Raw genomic sequence first — 24,749 nt, 5'->3', positions numbered from 1 at the left:
GACAGGTGTTTTCACTCACTGTCAAATCAGACATGCTCAGATTGAAGCTGGGTGGAGCTTATGCTGGAATTACATCAGCTCCACTCACTTCCATGTGCAGTAGGCTACTACTAAGAATGATAAATGTGTATCTGTACACACCCAGTCCTGAGCAGAGGTCTAATCAGAATAATTCAAACCACCTCTGTGGGTTTACCATGGGTCTGCATAGTTTTTAAAAGAAGAATTGTGCAAAAAAAAAAAAAAAATACATCAATGTGTTTTCCAAAAGGCTTTGTTTGGTTTAACAGGAATGTCTGGCATTCATACCAGGACTAGTTTCCTACATTTCATCAAAGTCGGTAAACGTTAGCATTAGCTTTATCTGCTTTAGAAAAAGAGAAGTAACAAATACTCAAGTATTTAAATAAGGAAAATATAATCATTACAATCTATGAAAAACAAAAATAGAATGGCAAATTAAATCCCTGGACTGGACATCATCTTCGTCATAAATGTCCTCTCAGTCTGAGTTGTGGTAAAATGCTGCTGTATGCATATGCATGGATGGATTCAATATTCCACCACCCCCACACTCCCCCACACTCCGACAAATACATTCTTACAAAAGTACAAAAAGTGTTTTTGCCTAGTTTTCTTCTGCATATTTACAGAGAGTTGTGTGTTTCTGAAGAACGCCTTAAAATATTCAACATTGTTATCTACGGAGATGCAATTCACAATTAAGAATTTAATATTTTAGGTATTTCATACTCACCCCCTCTAGGTTTAAAATGTGAAAAGCAGCAGTTTGAATTCCTGTTGGTTAAAAAGATTTTGACTGTGACAAGTTTTTATACCGTAAAAAAAAAAAAATTAGAAAGTAATGTCCACAGAAACTTCTCAAACTGCTCTTGCAGCCAAATCCACTTCTCTTCTGTCCATCCCTACATTCAGCATGTACTTTATTTATCAAACACTTAGAATCACCTAAATACACTCTGCTTCCCTCTGTATCTTGTGCAGTGAGCTGCTTACGTTCGAGCTCATGACAAACTTTTTATCCACGTTGTGACAAACGTATGAGTGTTAAAAGATTTTGGGTGGACTGAGGACAACAGGAGAATTATCCATCCTGACAGCGTCATCTTGTGTATGTGTGCAGATTGTTTCCGCACCGTGGGCAGGAGTGATGTGCATCTTGTAGTCCATGTATCATGAATGGGATCAGACAGAAACCACAGACCAACCTGAAACACACACACACACACACATACACGCAGAATAAATAGTTTTGTTAAAGCTGTGACAACACTCTGACAATAAATAAGCTACTTATGGTGTGTGTATTTGTGTGTCTCACCCCATCAGTGTGAGAAGTATACACAGACACCAGGCAGTCCTCCCAGGCAGGTATGTGACTTTAGTGGTGACAGTGTGGTGGCAGTGTGGGCAGCGTACCAAACCGGGGCTGTCTCTCAGACATGTCACTCTGATAGGAACAGGCGTCGGCTGGGTCACAACTACTACTGGCTGAGTTTGTCTGCCGTTGACAGTCGGCCTCACACCAACTGGTTTACAGAAGCCACAGGAAAGACAGAGGGGGATATCAGAGGAGAATAAGGACAAGGGGAGAAGTAAATTAAATATTAATCTCACCAGCCCAGTTGAATTATATAGATGTTATTGAGAGTAATAATTAAAACATTGTCCTTATACCTTGTGCATGTGGATGGATTATGCTTCCATTGTTTTGGGGAGGTGAGATCACAGCAGCTGGCACAGATGCTGGAGTCAGGCCAGGAAATGGGTCTGCCTGGATCGTAACTAGTAAAAAAGAAATAGTTAATAGTTTGTTCACATTAGAGTTAAAATTTCAGCCCATTGTGCAGACTCCAAAACTTAAGGTGATCCAGTACGTACAAGAAAAACAGAGATTTTTCAAATGAATAACATAAGCTGCCCAGAGAGGGTCGGGGGTTGTGGGCTGGTAAAAGTTAAGAGTACAACCTTAATTCACAGTTTATCACTTTGTGGACAGAGGTCTCTACCAAACAAACAAACAAACAAAAAACAACAACCTGAAAATGCTAATATGCTAAATCATTTGAACAAAATTTTGATGGCCTAATGCAGAAAAATGAAGGCTGCCCTCACTAGTGCTTCACGTTTTCCTGAAGAGCTCCGTCCACATTAAAATACCTACACAACAGCAAAACAGTAGAAAGTCTTCTTTGTCATCCTCTTCTGAGTTAAACAACAAAACAACAACAGTTTGTTTCAGTAAGTGTGTAGTCTGCAGTGGGATAGACAGTCTGCTTGTCTGGCTCAGTTTTAACTCATTAAAACCCCTTTTTGGGTTTATTGAGACAAAAGGCCAAAAGAGAGAAAAAAAGAGGAATCCACAAATTCACCTCTCTCGGTGAGGATGGATGCTCATCAATGCCTGATGAGCTGTGAGGGGAAATGGGGAAAGAGAGAGCAGTGAGATGTTATCTTACCTGCTTCTCCATAGGTGGGGGGAGGCGTTGAGGGGGAGGAGAGGGAGGCGTCGTAGGAGGGGGGAGGTGGGATGTTTAATCCTGTGCTCAGAGGAGGAGGGTGGAGACTGGCCTCTTCATATGAAGGGGGTTCCATCAGGAGATCGTCCAGTTAAACAGGACGCTGGTGACAGACAGAGATGCGGACGAAGTCAGATGTGACTGGAGAGCAGTGTTAACATGTGCCTTTTGAATAAAACCTGCTAGTGTTTGGTGGTTCTTCTAAATTATAGACCTTTCTCATAGAATACACCTCGACATGTCAGAATAGACACGAGGAGACAGAAGAGACAGAGACAGCCTAAATCTACACAAGAACTGTGGCAGGTTCTCCATCATGCTTGGAACAATCTACCTGCCAAGAACCATGAAAAACTGTGCACCAGGGTACTGAGAAGAACTAGTGCTGTTTTAAAGACAAAGGGTGGTCACAGCAAATATTGATTTGATTTAGATTTAATTTTTTTGTTACTTTCCTTACCTTACTTATCATGTCTTAAAACTTTGCACAGTACTGTGTTTCTATTGCATAAAAATATGTTTTCTCCCCGACTGTTCTTTCATTTCTGGCATTTTAAAGTTCTGAAACAGTCTGAGAATGTAAGATCACTCTTTGGTCAAAATGCTCACAGCTCATGTCTGCACAATAGGTTGTGTTAAGGTTTCACAAGCAGGAAAGGTTTGGAAACACTGATCTAGATCCAGCTGCATAACCAAGCACATCTGTGTAGGATTCAAACATGCAATCTGGCAACTGGTAGAGATAGAATCAAAAATGTCAGTGCCATAACACCCACATGCTGGGAATGACAGCACATACACACATACACATTTACACATATTATAATTAAATAATTTAAAAAACTAACTTGAATGAAAATAATCTTCCATATGACTGTCTCTCAGTTTTGCTCCCTTCATGAAACAACATTTTCCAGTGAGTGGTGCAAATGAAATGTAGCTTACTGCCACTAGTATGTAATTTTAGTTACCAACTGGTTGTACTACTTCTTTTATACAAGTGTGTGTGTGTGTGTGTGTGTGTGTGTGTGTGTGTGTGTGTGTGTGTGTGTGTGTGTACACACTGGTATCGAGAGGAGGAGAAGTAGGTCATTCAGTTTTAAGTTATCTGAACATCTCAGCTCCCAGTCTCACTGTACTGTTGTGGTATCATTTCCACTGATATAGCTGAAACAATACAGAGGGTACGCTTGAGATCGCTGCATATTCACCTGCCTGAACTTTCATTAGAAGAGTAGAAATTTAAAGTGACAGTGTCAAAACACCACACACACAATGCAATGTTACAGTATAGCTTGTACAAAGACAAAGTAGAGTTCAAAGAGATCTAAGTTAATCAGTCCAAATATTTGAGCGATTTACCAGATAAAATAAGTCCAGAGAACTAAAGAAACATTAATACAAACAGAACAGATTTAGAGATAATATATATTCAAAATATTCTTAATATATTTACCTTTTTTAAATGTCACACACTCACTCTCAGCTTATTACAGTTCAGATGTCCTGTTAAACACTTCACATTCGCTCAAAACAACACAGTTGATATAGCATGTAACACTGAACACACAAATAATCCTGAATCACCTTTTCTTCAAAAGTGTTTTCATGCCAATACGTCACCTAACACCAACTGTATCAGTCATTAAACACGCCTGCCGAATGCAGCCAAGTCATTCTGACTCACATGGGACTCTTCTCTTATGTAAACAAGATACATCCAAGCCCTGGTATCTGGTCCGAACGGGCCCAAACCTGCCTCCACCATATACCACATAAATCCGAATACTGCCTGCAAAGAGTGGTACATGTCCTCCTTCGCCAATTAAACCGTGTGAGGTGTGAGATATAGTAGAGCAGTGGTCTTACCTTGGACAAATGAAGAAGCTCGGCTGGCAGGAGGAAACACGTACCATGCTGGTGACAGCCGTGACATCACAGCCTGTTGAACCTGTTTTCCTCTGGAATTAGAAACATTTTACCTCCGACAGACTGAAAACCAACCTTCTGTACATGTGTCCCTCACAGGAGTTTACTCTCTCACACCAACCTGCTTCCTGAATCCGACTCATTCTCTGGCAGCTTCTTTGCAGTGTCATAACCAAAACAATAACATACTTTGCTGTTTATATAATTATTTATTTGTTTGTTTGTTTGTTTAAAAGGGACCAAACAGATAAACATTGTTAAATACGGCTAAGTAGTGCAACAGATTTCACGTATAGAGGGCTTCTAGCTGAAGCCGATTTGCAGCCCTAATCCCTTGTTAGGTTTTTAGATCAAGGTTAAAACATTCAAACAAATCACTTGATAAAACAGAATCAGTATAAAAACAACAGGACAAATAAAACTGACTGTTTGCATTTGTATATGAAAGTGTCTCCACTCCCAAGTACTGCTTATTCACACAGGTATCCAATCGGCCAATCGTGTGGCAGCAGTGCAATGTATGAAGTCATTCACAAAAGGTCAGGAGCTTCAGTCAATGTTCACACCAAACATCAGAATGGGAAAAAATGTGATCTCAACGATTTGGACTGTGGAATGAATTGAGAGTTTCTGAAACTGTTGATCTTCTGGGATTTTCATTCACAACTGTCTCTGGAGTTTTTGTGAAAAACAAAAAAACATCCACTGAGCTTTCAGGTCTGTGGACAGAAAGACCTTGTTGATAAGAGACGAGAGTCAGAGGAGAATGGCCTGACTGGGTGGAGCTGACAGAAAGGCCACGGTGACTCAGATAACTGCTTTTTACAGCAGTGGTGAGCAGAGAAGCATCTGGAAGTGAACAACACATCAACCTTGGTCTGATGAATCTCAATTTCTGCTGAGGCACACAGATGGTAGGGTCAGAATCTGGCATCAACAGCATGAATCCACGGACCCAACCTGCATTATTTATACCATGTCACAAAGCAAAGGCATCTCAAACTGGTTTCATGAACATGACAGTGAGTTCAGTACTTCAGTGGCCTCCCCAGTCACCAGATCTGAGTCCAGTAGAGCACCTCTGGGATGTGGTAGAACAGGAGCCTGAATGCGCAGCTGACAGATCTGCAGAGATGATCTGATGCAGTCATGTCAACGTGGAGCAGAATCTCAAAGTTTCCAGCATCTGGTGGATTCAACACCACTAAGAATTGAGGCTGCTTTGAGAGCAAAGGGAAGAACTATGCATATTGCTAAATAACATCAATGTGTAGAAATTATTAGTGCAGATGAATAATTCCCCGTGGATGCTTTTTACCCAAGTTATAAATAATATATGAATATACAGTAATCACTATGTAGTTATAGTGAAAGATGTACTCTCAACAATACACAATAAATCACAATAAATCCTTCATGATGGTTATAATGTTAAGTTTATTTTTCAGTTTGCATTAAAAAAAGTGTTTGTTATTTAGCCTACACTCAATGATGGAAGTGGGGAAGACAATATAATGGACACACCCAGTGGTATAATTATCCCCACAACCCTATTTAGCACTTATAAGCAATATATAAACATATCTCAACATCTGCTCAACGGATTGGCATTAAATCTAGCACAGACATTCACGGTTCCCACACAGTGAGTCCTGATGACCTTTGTGACCCCCTAACTTTTCATCTAATGCCACCATGAGGTTGACATTAGTGGTTTTTATTTTATATGACATCATAACAGCAACAAGAAATTTTCTTCTCAGACATTCACAGAGGAATATTTTATAAAAACCTTCATCTATTGCCATCTAGCACTAAACAGAGATGGTATTATACTGTAGCTTCTAAACATCAACACAGTAGCATAATCATTGTGAGCGTGTTAGCACGCTGTTCAAGGCACAACTGTGCTTCAGTATGAAAGACTGGCTATAGGCTGTCTTTTCATTCTATGTAATTACAGTACTTTTTGTTGATTAAGTTAAGCGTTGAATATGAGTACGGTTTGTTATTTCTATCCTCTGTGTCTTCTACATCTGACTATGTTCCACAATATGTTTTCATACCTCCTCTGATCAGTTCATCATCTCTCTTCACGATGTCACTCAGGAATGAGAAACATGACTGTTTCTATCTTTCAATCTACTTCTTTCTTTTTTTCTTTCTTTCTTTCTGGCTCATTTGCAGACTCTTTGTTGACTGATAAATATATCTCATACTGTAATTATATGGTGAGTCTAAGTTTTGTATATTAAACTAACCTGTAAGTGACAAGAACTGCTTCATGACGCATTAATATATTTATAGGGGAAAAAAATCAAGTATTAAACCAAATCTAAGTAGCCAATTCAAAATAGTCATGAGTGCAACACTTTTAAACCCAAATTAATTTTATTATGAAAAAAAGGAAGATGTTAGGTTGATGCTGATTGGCCAGAAACCAAAGTGACATCACAACTCATCTTTAGATGTTTTGTCTGCAGACTCGTCAGTGTCCTGAAACAGAAGAAGAAGAGTCAATAGATGGGAGAGCGGTGAGCTGAGCTGAGCTATTTTTACAGGAAAATATAAAAAGGAGCAGTAAAAATACAAACCTTGCTATCATCATCGTCACCCTCCTTATCATCATCACCTTCCTCGTCATCTTCATCATCTTCATCATCCTCATCCTCCTCCTCATTACTTTCCTCCTTTGGCAACACTCCTCCATCATCCAGGAACTTAGACATCGTCTCAAGATCCCTTTTCCCAGTGTAGTCCACCACCTGGCAGTGGAAGGGAGAAATAATCTTTATACAAATCATGTCCATGTGTGTGTGTATGTGTGTGTGTGTGTGTGTGTGTGTGTGTGTGTGTGTGTGTGTGTATGTGTGTGTGTATATGTGTGTGTGTACCTCTTTGCCACCAGCTGGGAAATATTTGAGTGTGGGGAATCCTTGAATCTTGAGAGACTCCACCTCGTTGGCTGTGGCATCCATCTTGGCAATGATGATGTCATCATGGTTAGCATACTTTTCACCCAGCTGATCCCAGATGGGAGTCAATTCCTTACAGTGTCCACACCATGGAGCATCTACAGGCACACACACACACACACACACATATACCACTGTTAGAGGATGGACCTGGTTCACACACACATAAAAAGACATTTCTCTCCTTTGCACAACATTGCAGGACATTTAAATCCTCATTTCACATCACAACAGCTGAAGTCAAGAACTAATGATTTTTAGCAATAAAAGATAAACTGATTTCACTAAAATCTAGTCTGATTTTTTACAGAGTATTTTACATAGTATGTCAGACAGACTCAGACTTACAAAACTCAACAAAGACATTTTTGGTCGGGTCCAAAGCGACAGACTCAAAGTTCTTCCCCACCAGGACTTTGACTGGTTCTTTATTCCAGTCCTCTGGGATCTCCTCTGTGCGGTAGTAGGGCTGCACCACAAAACGGGACAAGTCATTGGGTTTAATTCAGTGTTCGAAGTGCAGCATACTTATATATCTGCATTAAAAACCCTACTTATGTAATAGCACTATCAGCAAATTCATAGTTAAAGTATCAAAGTAAAAATATTCATTCTAGAGTAAAATGTCCCAGAGACTTTATTAGATTGGAAATACTGATGCAGGTTATGCAGCTTAGTCAAGTGGTGACCTCTCCAAAGGGTCAGAAGGTAAATCTGAGGGGTCAAGAGATGATTAATGGGAAAAGAAGGAAGAAAAAACAGTTCTCTTACAGAACATCTGTTTTCCTTTTTTAGACTCTTCTCTCTCTCTTCTCTTTATGAAACCATCTGGGAAGTTTAGAGAGGAAGTAGAACTGCTAATAATGCATGAATATCTCTGACAATAGACCACAACTAGACACAGTTTTTTTCCCCAACTTGTCACATTTCAAAAAGTTAGGAAACCCCTGATTTAATTTTTAATTTTGCATAGTATTTTATGAGCTCATCATATGTTTTCAATGTAAAATCTTAATCTGAACAGTAGGTAGTAGCTAAAACTTACAGTACTTGAGTTACTTTCCACCGCTGCTTTAATGTTGCTGAATATGAAACGTGTGTTTGTGTGTATTACCTTGGCAGTGCCATCCACAACCTCCTGGCACGTCTGTCGCAGTGAATTTTCTGTGAGATCCCCGGCGGCGATGTTGAACTTCTTTTCTGTGTCCATGTTGATGATGCGTACGGTGGGGGCGTCCTTCTCGGACACGCCAAAGTAATTCAGCACATGAGACACGGCTTCTGTCACGTCAATTACAATGAACAGCATCTGCATAAGACACACATACATACAGACGCAAACAAGACAATGAGGTTAAGTTTTAGATCTTTCTATCTCTGACTTACTTTCAAAGACACATGCTCCTTTATACACATACACACACACACACACACACACACACACACACCAAACTGTTACCTTGCCCTTGAACTCTTTGGCAATAGGCCTGGATTTTTCCACCAGAGCTGCCTGACTCTCCACACTGGAGTTGATGAACAGCAGGCTGTGCAGGTGGATGCTAGAGGAAAAGATCTTTTCTGCAGTCTGACAGAGAGAGAGAGAGAGAGGGAGAGAGAGACAGAGAGAGAAAGACAGAGACAGATTTCAATATCATTTTACATTTAATTTAGTTTTTCTACCAGTGTGTTTATGCACGTGTGTGTGTTACCTCGATTTTGAATGGGATGATCAGCTGCAGACTGTTTTCGTTGATGAAGGTGGTCAGATTACTTTTGTCCAGCTTCCCTTCTTCTGGCAAGGCAAAGTCTGCTCTGCCATCATCAAACTAGCGAACACACACACACACACAGGTTTGTTTTACAAAATGTCACTAAACCACAACCCAAATTTCCCAGTCTATTCTACTTCCGTGACGATTAATCGATAAACTGCCCAACAAATCTAATCACTGAACCTCTGCCAGTTTCAGCTTCTCTAAGTGAGGACAGCACAGGTCCTTGTTGTTATTCTAAACTAAACCCTAAATCTAAATCCTGAAATTCAAAGAAGTGAAGAGCATCAGCAAAACATTTTCATCTTTCCAAACTGGACAATAGTGTATGTGCTGTATCTAGGCACTAGATGGCAGCAAAGCTAACACCATTAGAGTCCCCTTTACCTTCGCACTTCCTTTATAAGACACTGCTTCAGTATTAGTTCATGCTCATACCTTTTTGAAGAGCACCACTGAGTTGGCTTTTACTTCGTACTTCTGGAAAACCTCAGGAGTCGCTGTTGTGGCAAACTCTGTGTCAGTCATACTGAAGGCAACGTCCTTGAACATCTTAGCCTCCTCACTTTCCAGATTCTGACATGAATAATAATCAAAATGTAAATATAGATATATTTTATGAGTTATGTGTAACACTGGATAGATGAGAATGGGTAAACGTACATCAAAGAATCCGACAACACTGATGTTATGGGCATCGATGAACTGAGCTGCAGACTCTGCAGAGTCGAGCACTGGAGCACCAGGGCCTGTGCGACGCTTCATCCACTGGATTATTCCCTCTGCTGACCTTTTACCTGGACAGCAAATACAAACACAAACGAGTGAAGTCATGTCAAGTCCTGTGAGAGTTATTTCAGCTGCTTTAACAAGTCTTGAGTAATGGCTAAAAAGTGTTTTGTGAGGTCATTGTGACCTTGACCTTTGACCTTTGACCACCAAAATCTAATCAACTCATCCTAGAGTCCAAGTGGACATTTGTGCAGAATGTGAAGAAGTTCTGTCACGATATTACTGAGATATCATGTCCAAAAGAATGGGATGGATGGACAACATGAAAACAATATGCGTGTAGGCAAAAAAAAAAAAAAAAAAAAAAGAAAGTTTTGAAAAATATGCAGGTGCTAGTAGGCAGATTTTTTAACTTTGGACAGGGCCAGGCTAGCTGTTTCCACCTGAATGCTATTCCCTTATGCTAAGTTAAGCTAATTATCTCTTTGATAAAGCTCCATAGGCCCAGATGTTTTGTTCCAGAGGTGTTTTTTTCCAAGGGGACTACAGCTTTTTTGTGTGTTCAGAAAGTAATTGTTGTGTAAAGGTTTCAAATTCTTATGACTACTGGATGCCAGTTTGTCTTAGAATATAGTAAGAAAACCCCAAGAACATGCTCAATTTTTATCAGGAAGACCAATTTCTGATAAAAAATTGCTGAAGCAGAGTTACAGAAGCAGAAATATGAGAGTGGTATCAATTTTCTCATCTAATTCTCGAAAAGAAAGTCAGAGTAAGTATTTCCCAAATACGTTTTCACTGAACGTTAAGGGTTGATTTGCACAGTCAAATATTAAAAAAAGCTCAAAGACACAAAAACTGTTAATTTAATCAAATAACTTAAGGCAGTAAACAGTTTCAATAGTGAACAGGTAAGGTATACACACACACACACACACACACACATTAGGCTCAGATGTGACTCATGACTGCTCAGGACACAGTCAGGCTCACTGATGATGTAGACACACGTGGTTGTGAATATGAAAAGCTGGACAGCAGCTTCACCAGTGTGGCTTACAGTTGATGATTGATTGGAGGTGTAAATGCTACATAGAGAGGACCAAAAACAAGTATTTTCCCTACAGAGTGAGGACCTTTTGGGAAAGTGAGGACCTTTTGCCAGGTCCTCACTTTCGAATGGCTGTTTGAGGGTTAAGACTTGGTTTTCAGGTGAGGGTTAGGGTTGGGCATTCAGTTGTGATGGTTAGGGATGGTGTGTGTGCGTGTGTGTGTGTGTGTGTGTGTGTGTGTGTGTGTGTACCAGTGTAGTCGATGGGCTGCTTGCGGTCCCCATTGATGAACAATCTTAGAGAGGGGAAGCCTCCAATGTCAAACTCATCAGCCAGCTCCCTCTCCTCGATGGCGTCCACTTTGGCCAAACGCATCGCTGGATTCTCTGCCTTCAGTTTCCCAGCAGCCTCTGCATACACTGGCTCCAGCCGTTTACAGTGACCACACCAGGGAGCATCTGCACATGCAAACACATTTAGTTCATAGCTGTCAAGCTTTTGCAGTACGTACAGAAGAGATCCTGAAAACTGAGAGGGGTTTATTAACCAAAGCAGGCCTCTGTTGTTGATATCGGCAGCACATGTCCAGATATACATGGAAATAAGCTGCTGATAGCAACAGTGGCAGTTGGGCTCAGCCTTTATGCCCATGTGCTGTTTTCCTTGTCATGACCCCTCTGCTACTGCTGAGCTCATCTGTGGGAGTGTTGACCCAGGAGAACATCTGGACAGGAAGGACCACGTGTATGATAACGCCTCAATGCGCACAAAGGCTTGAATAGGAAGCAGTGGTGGAAAACTCACATGAAACATTTGACATTTTATACTGTGATAAAAACGCTGAACTCATATTCACACACTTAGCTAATTCCAGAGCTTTCAGTCGTATGCCACAGCCTTCTTCTGCTGAGTTAAAAACTTTTATCACAGTATGTGTTTCCACATAATCACTCTCAAAACAGAGATAGTATCTGCATGTCTTCACATCTGTTTCGCACAAAATCACCCTCAACGTGATGTGGACACTAATCTAACATCTTTGCAAGAATTTAGTAGGACCTATAGTACTAAAAATATATCTTTTATATATGAATCATAACTACTTACAGAATTCGACCAGCAGATACTGATTCTCGCTGAGAGCTCTGGCAAAGTTATTGATGTGAAGAACCATCACATCTTTCTCCTCCTCTATCTCTGTGGTTTTCTCTTTCTTTGGTGCCTCTTTGGTGTCATCCTCCTCCTCTTCTGTCTCCTTCGAAGTCTCTTCTCCCTGTTTGTCCAGGTTTTCGTCTGTGTCGTTGGCCTGGATGCAGGAGGCCCACAGCAGCAGGCCCAGCAGAGTTATAGACAAAAGCGTGCACGTCCTCATGTTGAGCTGCTCCAGGAACCTCCGCTCAGGTATGAACACCTTCAATGCATGTGTCACTGAAAGTTTGTACCTTTATGTGTCTAATAGAGAGAGTGTGTGTCGAAATGTTACTGGCTTTCCTGCTCATCCAATCAGGAGTTGTGCCTGCAGGGGACTCTTTCCAGTTTGAACCAATCACATGGTGCCCTGTATAGTCAGAAATGGGCAAACTGGCTGATCGACTGTTAAAACTTCAGGTCTCATCACACGTACACTTATTCATTTGTTTTCTCTCCTCTCTTGTCACCATTTTATTAAAAAGATTTCCTCATCCTTTTTTCTATCGCCCAACAGGAGGCAACAGTCCTCAAACTGTCACTCATCTCTCTGGGCCTTATCAAACCCTCATTTACCTAAAAACCATGTGAGCACACTCCTCTGTCTTATCTCACCATCTCTGTTTACTTCAACTATGGCAAACACTTTCACCTCTCCCTCCTCTCCCCCACCTTCCTTCAAACTTTTCATTAACACTAACACAAGGGACAGGAAGTTGATCTGTTTCACTTCAAGCTTGCGACATAAAATTCAAATTTCATGGTTATTTGGAGATGATGCTGTCTGTACAGTTAGTACATTGTCAGCAGATTTGTGGTGTGCATTACTCAAGAGAAGGTTATATATTTTAGTCATCTTTAAAGGGTCAGTTCACCCAAATTAGGGCTGTGTGGTCAGTCAAATACAGTTTCTCTAGTTGTCATGGAGTTGTAGATGATAAAATACTTTAAATAAAATAGAGGGGCACTTCCATCAGGTTGGGGGAGAAACCAGCCTAAACAGTAACTTGCCACCACTGCCACCTCTGGTTCAATGTTTTAACCTTGTTTCACCTCTGACCACAACTAGCATCCACTGGTGGAAAGTAACTAGTAGCAGCAATAAGCACATTTACTCAACTACCAAACTTAAGCACAAATTTGAGGTACTTGTATAGTACTAGAGCATTTTTTTAATGTTCCTTTGTACCTGCACTGCATTTATCTGACAGCTGTAATTACTGGTTACTTTACAGATAAAGATTTTACATGTCACATATCAAAATGATATAAAAGAAAATCCTCTCTTATAGATAAAAATACCCAACTGTACATGGAGCTGAAATTGACAAAGAATTGGCAACTATTTTGGTAACCTTTTAATTCACTTATCATGGTTCCAGTTCCTCAATGGTGACAATTAGCATTTTAATTATTTATATGATTTTAATGTATTTGTATCACTTCCAACTATTTTCTGAAGTTTTACAAACCAAACAATCAATCAATTAATCAATAATGAAAATAATCATAGTTCTGTATTAAAAGCTAAAAAGTTACAAATGAACTCCACCTTGAGCAGCTACAACAGTAAGATGCTGGTTATGCACATCAGTAATAACAATGTAATGTAGTGAGTACTTTTACTTTTGATACTTTAAGTATAGCACTAATGATACACATACTTTAGTGACATTTTCAAAACTGAACTTTTACTTGTATTTTTACTGTGTGGTTTTAGTACCTCTTGCTCTAATAAAAGAATCTGAATACTCCATTCTCTCCACCACTACCAGCAATGGCTGTAGTTGGGTGTGGTTACAGCTGCACATTGCTGCACCTGCAACCACACCCAACAGTGGTGTCACGTGGTCCCGGAGTACCTGTGCGTGACTGCAGCAAGGTGAGTTCAACCACTGGAGTTCAGCAAAAACAGGCTTTTCAGGGGTTGGCAATTTAGCTTGTGTAAGTAGGCTATGTCCTGTCTTATTATCTCTATCTCTAGACAAGACAATCGAAAACTGATTTTAGAAAATACTTGAAACAAGTGGATAATAAACAGGCTCAACTATTCTGAGAGCAGGGTTTTTCACGCATAATAAAAAAAGTGCAACTTAAAGGACTTAATTACACAACTTTATATGGAGGTTGTTGCAGATTGACAGTCTTATCTTTGCATGAAAAATGTCCCAGTTACTCTGTATAATACACAGACCTTACTGTCAACAGTCATTGTGTCTGTTTGGGAGTGAAACAGCAGTGAAATCAACTCGGTGTGAAGTCACTGAGCCACTCTGGAAAGGCTTGTTGCCGTTGAATTGTTTAAATTTTCCGGAGTTGTTGTAGTGGGGCAACAGTGAAATCTCAGAGACACATAACTCAAACCTGCATACAGATAATAGAAACTGTTTGCATGACTGGAGACAATGTTTATTAGTATTTGGGTGAACTGACCCTTTAAAAAAGCAGAAGAAAACTGTGCACAGCAAATGAACTGTTTCCTGTTATTTTCCTTTTTATTAAACATTTTGCAAATGTGTATCAAAACTGTGAAGGATATGAATGAAGTCTTTTCTTACACTCAGCTGTCAGTCCCATCACCCAGATAGCGAAATCAATCTGTGCCACATGTTTTTTCCTCTGACCCAGTATACACCTGCTTCAGAATCTGGCCCAGACACTGCATGATTGTAAGATGCTACTTCCACATCTGGACCGATTCTGGTGCACACACAGGATAACAGCAGGCCAGACTTGGGCCAAGGACGTAGGCACATGTAGGGCCAGAACTTTAGAGCTTTAATGCTGCATGTGTGTGTTTTCTGTCAGTGTGTGTGTGAGCTCTGGGTTCGGATCCCAGTTTGCCAGCAAGTCACTGAAGTCTGGCTGATTGTTGTCGAGGGTGTGTGTACTGTGGTGTGTGAGTGCATTATAGTGCATGTGTGGGTTAGCGTCTGTGTGAGTGCCGTCCTGTGAAGGTGTGTCACTGTTTGTGTGTGTGACGTCAGGTGTGTTAGTGAAACTGCCCAGAGAGCAGCAGGGCATAGGTTCAGTCCAGAAACTTAGTGGAAGATGCCGCTTGATCATTGGTTGGCTGCGGCCTAGACTCGGGCCCCTGTGGTTGAACAGTTCAGCCAGGGGCCCCAAGCTGTTGTTGCCCTTAGCAACCCCAACTCCTTGATGATCAGTGCAAGTTGCAAAGCTGTTCTCTCGCTCCTCTGGACTCCCTGCTCTCGCTATTCTCAGCAGGTCATCATAGTAACGCAGACGCCCGCTGGTTGTCACGGAGATGGAGTCGCTGTAGATGTCACAAGCCTCTTGGTCACCAGAGCAGTGACCAAAATACCGCTGAACATCACGACTGATGAGGTCAGCAAACCTCAACAGCTGCTTGGTCACATCCAAAGCATAGTGGTCCGGGTTTAGAAAAACCTCCTCTAAACATTCTTCTTCTTCCTCCTGAGCTTCAGATTCTTCATCCTCCTCCTCTTCTTCTTCTCTCTCCTCTTCATCTTCCCTCTCCTCTGGCTTTTCCTCCAGCTTCTCTTCTTCTTCATCATCTTTGCAAAGAGAGTGCTGGAAAATCAGGGGGAAGTAGGCTGGAGTTGGGGCCTGGACAAGGAAGTTCCTGATGACGCCTGCCGCCATGTTGGTTTATTAACACTGGAGGAGACAATTACAGAAGAGAAAAGGTAAGAATCTCACAGGAAATCCAGTTTGTTGACAATAAAATGTTAAAAATGGTTGAAAAACTTAACGTTTTATTACCTAGGGAAGTTCGACTGAGCTGCCAGGTTCAGGTGAGTCTGTGTCCAGGAAATGGTCTGGCCTGGCTCACTGATGGATCCACTTTGCTGCTTGTGTGTGCGTATGTAACACTGGTCCAGTAGGATTCTCACTGTATATATACCTCATCTCACGACTGCAGACGTGTGTGTGTCTCCTGTCGGATGAGGCAGCTTCCAGAACAAATATTTGCCCGCCGGATTGGTCAAACACGCTTTGTTTACTTTATCACTGGGCAACCGGGGAGGGGGTCCAAGGCTAATGGATCCTCTGCTAGGGGATGATGGAGAGTTGTTATACACACACACAAACACACACACACACACACACACACATACACATCATTGCCTTTTCCGTCCCTGTTATCAGGCTAGTTAAAGGATAAAAGAGCATGAAATCAAATCATATGCTGTTTTGACTTCTAAAGGGGAACACTCTGAACTGACATCAGCCCACCACTCGTCACCAACAACACCAGAGATACAGTACAAGCTGGTCAGACACGGCTCGCCACAACACATGATGCACTGTAATGTTTTTCTTTTTAAAAACATCACAACTCACAAGCATTAATCATGTCAAGCTGCCCAACGGCCGGCCCACTTTCAAAAGAGCAGAACTAAAGTAAAAAATGGTACTGAGAATTATGTCCTATTTCATTTAGCTCTGTGTGCCCATCTGAGATTTTTTACCAGCTGCTGTCTAAAAGGGATGGTTTGTCAAATTTGTTCAACGTGCTGTGTCTGATTTTCTATTGTCTCTTTTACTGTTTTACTGAGAAAAAACAGATATTGTAAATGTAAATATCTATAAGGTACAAAGACTGGGTTGGCTGTTCACATGTGAAACATTTAAATGAACCAGTTACGGTGAGTTTACAACCACAGGATACATGTTTTGCAAAATAGCAGTGCCTTTTAATCCAGTGCGGGATGGGCCGGGGTTGTGTGGAATCACACAGAAAGGTTTTATTTTGAAAAAAGGCAAAAATCCTGAAGTTGTTTAGCACACGTTCCTAAAACAGGAGTACATTTTCTCAGCAGTAGATTAATACACAGTCTGTGCTCTAGTGAGTATTTCCAGCAGCAGGGTGGTGAATGTGAGAAACTACAGTGCTCATATTCATCGTAATGTAAGAAAAAGTCACCCTGTGCAACAAAGTGGCTTATTAACTGTTATTTTCTAGTTGGTGCATGAAGACTTTTTCTAGTAGTTGCACAACATGCAAATATGTGCTTATTATTTACACACATTTATAATTTAAAACTGAACAAATAGAGAGAGAATAAGCTTTCCAGAAATATATATATATATATATATATATATAGTTATTAAAAGTTTAATGATTCTTATTAGTTTACTATTAGTCTTATTATTTAAAAATCCAAATTAATAAGTGGAGAATTATGAGATATACTATCCAATAAGAGAAACATACTTACTGATGTTTACTAACTGAACTAAAAAAAATATGGTTTTCATAAAATAAACCTGTTACTATATTCTGTATCTACATGTTCTCATACTAGCTGGTATGCAGCTGTGTGAAATATTTAAACATGTGACACCATGTTGTCACAGCTGCGCCATTTTACTAAATGAAGCACATTTTATGTATTATGTATCAGTTTATTTGCATTTAACCAGAATTTAATCAGACATATTCAAGAACTTTGAAAACAGTGAGATCGTTCTTAAACTTTAAATTACAGTTTTGTAGGATTCAGCAGTTGCTTTTGGTAGAAAAGCTCACGTCATCGTATTGTACAACATGTATGAGTGGTGTATCTGCATGTATATAATATGTGTCAATCACAAAAAAAAAAAAGACTTGATGAAGTCCTGTTGATTAAGTCCTGCACTCCACCAGATTTTACTGACCTTTATGGACATCTGTAACTCTGTACACATGTGCATGTCGAGCATTAATGTGTTTGTGTGTTAGTGTGTGTGTGTGTGTTATCAGGACACCCTGGCTCCCCTGGCCTGCCTGTCATCAGTATCCTGGCTTCTGTGTTGATTTTAGGGCTAAAGATCAATAGCTGCAATATGTCAGCTCTCAAGAGCCTGACAATGAATTACACACGTTTTTAGGCACACAAGCACATGAACACACAGAACACACACACTCATACACACACACATACACTTTTCAGATTTGTCTTATATGTTAATTCATATGTAATTCATCACATTAAATTGAAAGCATTAGTGTAAAATTATTCAAGCTACAATTGTTAAATCAATATTCCAGAGAAAAGGAAAACTCTTTACGTACTTAATCAATCATTTCTGATAGGTGTAAGTCTGTCTGTTTATATAGAGAGAGTAAAGATCAAGTAGGTTTCTCTATATTAGAAATATAAACGCAAATATTAGTGTAGTAGATGTGTAATAAACATAGCCGTAGGTACTGTAGTGTGGCTGCTTGTCCAAACTTTGCAAAGTTAAGCTTCATATACAAGCATTGTTCTATAGCTGATTAATGATTAGCAACTCATTTTGATGTAATGGGTGATGCATATCTATAAATTCAGCTTGTATCTCTCATTTATTAACTTCACATTTGCACTGCATTTAATACTAGGTAACAAGAAAATCCAATCGTTTGTGCTGCACTGAACTGTGCAACAAATTGATATAAGTTCAATTTTATAGATGAGTCTTCATCAGTAAAACACTGGTGGTCCTGAAGTGACCGTTTAATTTGCTGTCTTTGCATATTTTTGCACTACATGTGTTTTACTCAAGAACCTGCTGACAAAAATATCACTTCACTTTAAAGCGATGTCACTTCACAATGGCTGCTGAACAAGTTGTACCACAACCTTTACACTTTTTTTTTAAACTTCCAGCTGACACTGAGAAAATATTTAGCTTTCATTAGTTGCCATGTTTGTAATCATACACTCTGTTTTTTCTGTTCTGGTTTGACTCTTTGGTTTTGACCCTTCTCACAGAAATTTGAGGCATTGTTACTATAAAAATAAGTGAAAATTAAATTAGGTTTTGCTCAGCACTTAAACTAAAAGCACATACAGTATGTACTAACCTCAGTCACATCATGTATAGATTTACAACAAACATCCAAGTAAATCAGGTAAAAAAAAAAGGTGCATCTTCTAATGTTGTTATGGAAACATCAAGTATGGCAACCCCAAGTTTCCCTGCCTTCCCTCTATGTGTGCTGGGATCAGCTCCAGCCCCTGAACGTGATAAACAGCTTGAAGAAAGGATGGATGGACACAACAAATATTGAGGAAGAGTGCTGCTCACGGACATTTTAATGAGACAATCCATTCTTAGGCATTTAACAACTGACAGTGACACAGCAATGCTTTTAAAAGTCGCATACATACTGTATTTAAAATTTAAAACATCACATTCCCATCCCGATAGACTATATTTACCCCAGCGTTATCATTCACAGGTCTTTTAATAGCTGTTCTCAAACTCTGCCAGAACCCGGCGATCTGGTTGTCATCATCAGGCCACTCCAAGTACGTCCGGTTATTCATGACTCTCCGCAGCTTACAGAACTTCTTGGGGAAGGTCGTTTTGTCAATGGGCTCCAACAGAATCAGTACAACTGTGTCGTCATTTTGGTCAAACAATCTGAAATGGGTGTAGTCCAGCTCGTACTTGCACCATTCACTCCTGACAAAATGCTGCGAAATGATGAAGAGTGTTTTGTGACTCTTCTCAATGGCGTCCATGATGTTGTCTATAATCCATCCTCCAGGTAGAAAATCTCTTTTGTGAAGGCAGAGTTGGAGAGGGGGCTCGGACTGCTCCAGCTCCGGGAGCAGATGCGCTTCCACCCAACCAGAGTCCATCTCACTGTAGGAAACAAAGGCGTCGTACTGAAGCTCTCCCTTTTTCAGTTTTGGCTTTTTCTTAGCTTTCAGCCAGGCCCATGTCATCTTTATATACCACCCAATGCTGTACTTTTGATACAAATGCACCAAGAGCAGAAACACTACCAGGATGCCTGAGCAGAGTAAAGAAAAAGATAAAGCCCTGTGGCACTCAAACACTGACAACCTCACGTCTGCTACTCTCTGTCCTCTCACGGCATCAGGGGATTCACAGATGTACAACGAGGTCTCATCTTCAATTACTCCATGTTTCATCAAGTCACTTGTCATGAACGCTACAAATTTACATGAACAGATGTATGTGTTAGCAGCAGCCTCCAGACTCCTCAGATTACTATAATTATTTAGATTATTACTGCTCAATGTCTGTAAGTTGTTGTTTTGAATGGAGATAGATAAAAGACGAGGGTATAAACTACCATCAGGCAAACTATAAATCTTGTTGCCAGAGAGGTTTAACTCTGTGAGAGAAGGTAGTCTGATGTTGAACACGTGTAATTTATTGTCTGATAGGTCAAGGATGTGCAAACTTTCTGGCAGACAAGAGGTCACCTGTGTTAAATGTGCTGATGCAAGTTTTAAGGATCTAAGATTCGGTGGCCAGTAACAAATCTCAGGCATACTATGAAACACATTTCCACTCATGTCAATGTTTTTAAGATTTTCTAGTTTGGTGAAGACTTGGCTGTTGATTAAGCGTAGGTCATTTCTGCTGACATTGAAGGTTTGCAGATTCCAAAGGACACCGTTGCCGTCACACATCATTTCTCTCAGTGTAATATCAGTTAAAAGGTTGTCACTGATATCTAAATACTCCAGCTTTGCGAGATCATTAGAGGTTTCACAGGGAATGGCAAACAATTCGGAGTTTAGCACAGACAACCTTCGCAACCCACTGAGTTGTGGCTTCAAGAAAAAGAGGGCTGGAAAATTGTAGAATTGAGGGATGACCACATTTTTGAGGAAAACCACCTCCAAATGCTCCATGTCTGGAATTGGCGGAATGTTAGTCAAAAATAATAAGAAAAATGTTACATCTTCAAGTGCAAACATAGTTATATTAGAGGATGGTAGCAAATTTATAATTTTCATAAAAGCTGCAAACGTCATGGTAACATTTTTAAAAATAAGACCTGTTGGTCCACGGTCGTGGGCCACTCTTAAAGGATTTATTTGATGCCCTAAGAAGAACACTGTGTCAGTGAAAGTCAGAGTTGTGTTTGGGTGCACAACATCAGACAGTAAGACATATACAAGTGCTAGATTTTGGGAAAATGGACCATTCAGACCAAGTGTCACATTGCTAACAGGCCCAATTTGTCTCAAACTTCCTTCTGCATAGTGCAGTAGGTTTCTCCCATCAAAATACAGCTCTTCGAGACCACTAAGCCCCGAAAAGTCACTTTTATTGACAGACTGAAGGTGAGGTCCCCCAACACATAGGGTCTTTAATTTCTTCAGTGGTTGGAACAGATTGCCTTGACCCAATGTTTCGTATTTGTTTCCCAAAAGATTCAAGTACTGAAGGGAAAAGAGGTTTTGAAACCATCCAGCAGACAATGTATCCAGTCGGTTCAAAGACAGGTCCAGTTTCTCCAAATTAACCAGCGGGTCAAATGCTTGTTCCTGGATTGTTTTGATTTTGTTACTAGTCATGATCAAAGACCTTAAATGGGCATAGGCAAGAAAATCATCTTTCTGTATTGTCTCCAGTTCGTTGAACGAGATGTCGAGTTCAGTGATGAGCTTTGAGTGGGCTGCAGGGACTGTCGTCAGGTTTTGTCTTGAGCAGTTACACACTGTTTGCTCACGGATTTGACACTGAGGTGTGGAAAGTGAAAAGCTTTGATGCATTAGCAGAAGGATGAACATGACAGAGGACAGGATTTTCATCTTGACTTCCTGTAAAACACAGAAAACAAGAAAAGCAACCATCAGGCCTTTTCCTCAGATCTGTTGAGACATGCTAGCAAGTCCATTAACGTGTCTTTAGGCACAGTGGGGCTTTGAGCTGAACGCTAACGGCAACGAGTCAAAGAGCTTTCGAGACATTTCACTCCAAATCATAAATGTCGACCTTATGGTGTTGCTCGAGTAAAAGTGGTCATATTTATCAAACTAACCCTACATCACCTGATATGAATATTAAAAATGCAAATGAAGATTGTGTGTAAAATAAATGATGTCTCAGCTCCTTTGAGGAGGAAGTGCACCACAGATAATTATTTTTCCCATAATAGCTGCATTTATTTTCTGTAAAATATAGTTTTGTTTTGGGGTTTTTTTCACAGCAAACTTTTTGACTTATCACAGAAGGAAAAACACAGGTGTAACCAATAACATGAATATGTTCAAGTGAGCCAGCATGTACAATACTGTATTGCAGTTTGGAGTGTGTTGTAGGGGTAGTTATGTCGTTCTTCAGTGTTTAAGGTGAAATACCTGACATGTTGTATGTTCCAGCAGAATGGCCAGATTTTTGAAAATATCAAACACATTTAAAATTAAGTTTGTTTTCACTGACAAGATACTGCATTTATCTATCTTAGTTAACTGTTTGCGTAAATAACACGTCCAAAGCTCTTTGGCTACAGTGAGCCTCACTGTTAAGATTGGCACGTTAATTTAAAACACCAGACAGTTATACTCTTTGATTACTAGAAATTAATGCATCTTTGCCACCCAATCCGAATTTAATACTTAATGCTACTTAAAATTTCCACTGAATATCTATGTATTGTAACCTAACAATGAATTCATGCAAATTTCAATTTCAAGGTATTGGTGATGTTAAATGGCTTTTTTTTTTCTTTTTTTTTTTATTATGAAAATGTCAGATTAAAAAATTTTTTTTTTTTTTTTTGAGTTTTAAGTGCATCATTTAAACACATAAAATTAATTGATCTATAATAGATTTTAAAAAGTCACACACTGAGAATGTTTAGAGAGTAAATAGTCCTGCAGGAAATGAGAGCATGATAGAGTAGGTACTGAAAATAAAGTGAAAATACCTCAATGAGCCTGTGTTTTGCTTGCAGCTGAAATTTCTTGTCCTTCTTCAGTGCAGTCACCGCATGACAAAAGTATGTAGTCACCGATTCAGATATATTCTGTATCACTTCTCTAGTTTGCAAACTATTTCCCCATATAGCAGCGTTTTTATTCTGTCATACTGGGAAGTAGAGCGTCTGTTTCTTGGCACAGTTTTGGGATTTGATGAGGGAAGGATGTGGTTTGGCTAACTTCACACTTCAGTTCTGTGTTGACAAACAAAAACAGCATGAAGTTCCTCAGATTTTTGAAGTTCTCAGCACCTACAGCAAATGAAACTTCCCTACAGTGACAGACAGGAAAAACTAATCAGAATCATTTATAGTGTCAGATGCACCAGTTCAATTCTTGCACTGGGAAAGGAGGATTAACAACTGATGGAAGGATGTGCACAGTATTTGAATAGCAGACCTGTAACTATATAGTTGAGGAAAATACAACTAGTGAACACAGTTTTTTCAATGGGGTCTCACACTGGTAGTGTCATACGATTAGCTATCTATCAATCTTTGGACTACAGCTATATCTGCAAGTACAACTTTGTTTCCATACTCGTTTTGCCAAAAAGGATTGCTTGATAGACTGTTGATGTATTTGTAAAGTCTGGGTATTTGCTGGCACAGACCATCAATGTTTTCCCCAAATTAAAACCTACAGTATAGACTTCACATTGTACAACTAATTTGGATAGGTAACACAAAGCCAGTTATGCTGTGGCACCAAAAACCTGTCTGTGGCCAACTGTACTTGTATTTAAAGTAATAAGGTTAGTATGGGAGCTGATACTTACTCAGTGTATAAGAACTGTGCATCCATAGAGTACCAGAAGATATCTGGATTACTGCTCACAAGTATATTAGCATATAAAGCAGGGAAGTGAGATACAATCAAGTGGTCACTCGAGACTCATGTGGAAATAGATTTTAAAGCCAGGTGTGAACTGACATACTTAGAGCTGACCGCTTGCGATTGGATCACTGAAGACGCATGTTAAAACAGGTCTGAACAGGGCCTAATTGCCAGATTGGCATGAAATTTGCTCTCAATATTTCATAAAGAATGAATTCTAAGACAGTTACAAATGTCCACACTGAGAACTTATCACTTAATTATCTCAGACTTTGAAAGGGAACACATCAGGACCAGTTAATTATTATTTATTTTATTTTGTCTTTTGAGGCTCTGGGACAAACAGACCTTGAATTTCACTGGGGTGTGTCAGTTGGGGCTTTGACACTATAATATAATGAATATATAATATAATAAAATGGAGTTTGAAAGATGCAGAGTCTAATGTATAAACCATATTTTAGCTGGATTATGTGATATCATGTCAGTTTTATGCATAACTCCTCCATTGTATTAAATGTTATTCAAACTTTATTTCATTTGCTGTTCTTGTTTTTGCATGTCTAGGCCGCATGTTGAATTCAATGTGTTCTTTTGTTATGATTTTCTACTACTCAAAAAAGTTTTTTTTTGTTTCCGTTTGTTTAATGTTTGTATATTGTTCATGACAATATCAAATCAAACTAGAGATCATCCTGCGATTTATCACACCAGCTGCGATGCCTGTCAACATTCTGATGTCATTACTTCATAATCACATCAATACTCAGTACTCATGGGGCGGACCACACACATCTTTGAACTATGCCTTCATCTTGTTCTCAACTACACACCTGTAAAGTTTCATGAGTACATCTTGCACGGTTTTGATGCTATTATCGCGGTATAATGTGTTTTACCTGAATTTTTTAGACTGACCACTGGTCTGTGGAAAATGATGCAGAGGATAAAACAAAACCAAGCAGTGACAGTTGAACTCAGGGGTTTGGACAATTGATTCTATCATATGTTACATGGC

The 24,749-nt window shown here is 39.7% G+C and overlaps 4 protein-coding genes across 7 annotated transcripts; all 4 read right to left on the bottom strand.

Moving 5' to 3' along the window:
• Positions 1–210: 210 nt before the first annotated feature.
• Positions 211–4,474, bottom strand: LOC139636536 (lipopolysaccharide-induced tumor necrosis factor-alpha factor homolog). 4 transcript variants are annotated; one of them, XM_071504684.1, is made up of 5 exons: positions 4,410–4,474; positions 2,481–2,643; positions 1,699–1,806; positions 1,343–1,550; positions 211–1,229 (listed from the first exon to the last, which is right to left on the bottom strand). In XM_071504684.1, exons 2-5 carry the CDS (start codon positions 2,614–2,616, stop codon positions 1,124–1,126), a joined length of 558 nt encoding a protein of 185 aa, XP_071360785.1. In that variant the 5' UTR covers positions 2,617–2,643; positions 4,410–4,474; the 3' UTR covers positions 211–1,123. The 4 variants fall into 4 exon arrangements, with proteins under 4 accessions (XP_071360785.1, XP_071360783.1, XP_071360782.1 ...); XM_071504682.1 differs by lacking the exon at positions 4,410–4,474 and adding an exon at positions 4,228–4,396; XM_071504681.1 differs by lacking the exon at positions 4,410–4,474 and adding an exon at positions 3,997–4,212.
• A 1,412-nt stretch (positions 4,475–5,886) lies between these two features.
• On the bottom strand, positions 5,887–12,430 carry pdia2 (protein disulfide isomerase family A, member 2). The gene is made up of 11 exons (XM_071504678.1): positions 12,108–12,430; positions 11,252–11,458; positions 9,880–10,013; positions 9,655–9,792; positions 9,154–9,270; positions 8,904–9,029; positions 8,559–8,753; positions 7,793–7,913; positions 7,364–7,542; positions 7,064–7,234; positions 5,887–6,965 (listed from the first exon to the last, which is right to left on the bottom strand). Exons 1-11 carry the CDS (start codon positions 12,370–12,372, stop codon positions 6,921–6,923), a joined length of 1,698 nt encoding a protein of 565 aa, XP_071360779.1. The 5' UTR covers positions 12,373–12,430; the 3' UTR covers positions 5,887–6,920.
• A 1,978-nt stretch (positions 12,431–14,408) lies between these two features.
• On the bottom strand, positions 14,409–16,171 carry LOC139636816 (protein PERCC1). Its single transcript, XM_071505166.1, has 2 exons — positions 15,936–16,171; positions 14,409–15,830 (listed from the first exon to the last, which is right to left on the bottom strand). Exon 2 carries the CDS (start codon positions 15,813–15,815, stop codon positions 14,967–14,969), a length of 849 nt encoding a protein of 282 aa, XP_071361267.1. The 5' UTR covers positions 15,816–15,830; positions 15,936–16,171; the 3' UTR covers positions 14,409–14,966.
• A 3,037-nt stretch (positions 16,172–19,208) lies between these two features.
• LOC139636533 (toll-like receptor 2) lies at positions 19,209–23,062 on the bottom strand. The gene is made up of 2 exons (XM_071504677.1): positions 22,843–23,062; positions 19,209–21,733 (listed from the first exon to the last, which is right to left on the bottom strand). The coding sequence occupies exon 2, from the start codon at positions 21,722–21,724 to the stop codon at positions 19,325–19,327; it is 2,400 nt and encodes a 799-aa protein (XP_071360778.1). The 5' UTR covers positions 21,725–21,733; positions 22,843–23,062; the 3' UTR covers positions 19,209–19,324.
• Between the last annotated feature and the right edge of the window lie 1,687 nt (positions 23,063–24,749).

The sequence above is a fragment of the Trachinotus anak genome, unplaced genomic scaffold (genome assembly GCF_046630095.1).
Source record: "Trachinotus anak isolate AG129_WGS33_773 ecotype Australia unplaced genomic scaffold, CSIRO_AGI_Tana_v1 ptg000019l, whole genome shotgun sequence".
Lineage (NCBI taxonomy): Eukaryota > Metazoa > Chordata > Actinopteri > Carangiformes > Carangidae > Trachinotus > Trachinotus anak.
Note: the sequence above shows the minus strand (reverse complement) of the source record. Positions and strands in the feature narration are given on the sequence as shown.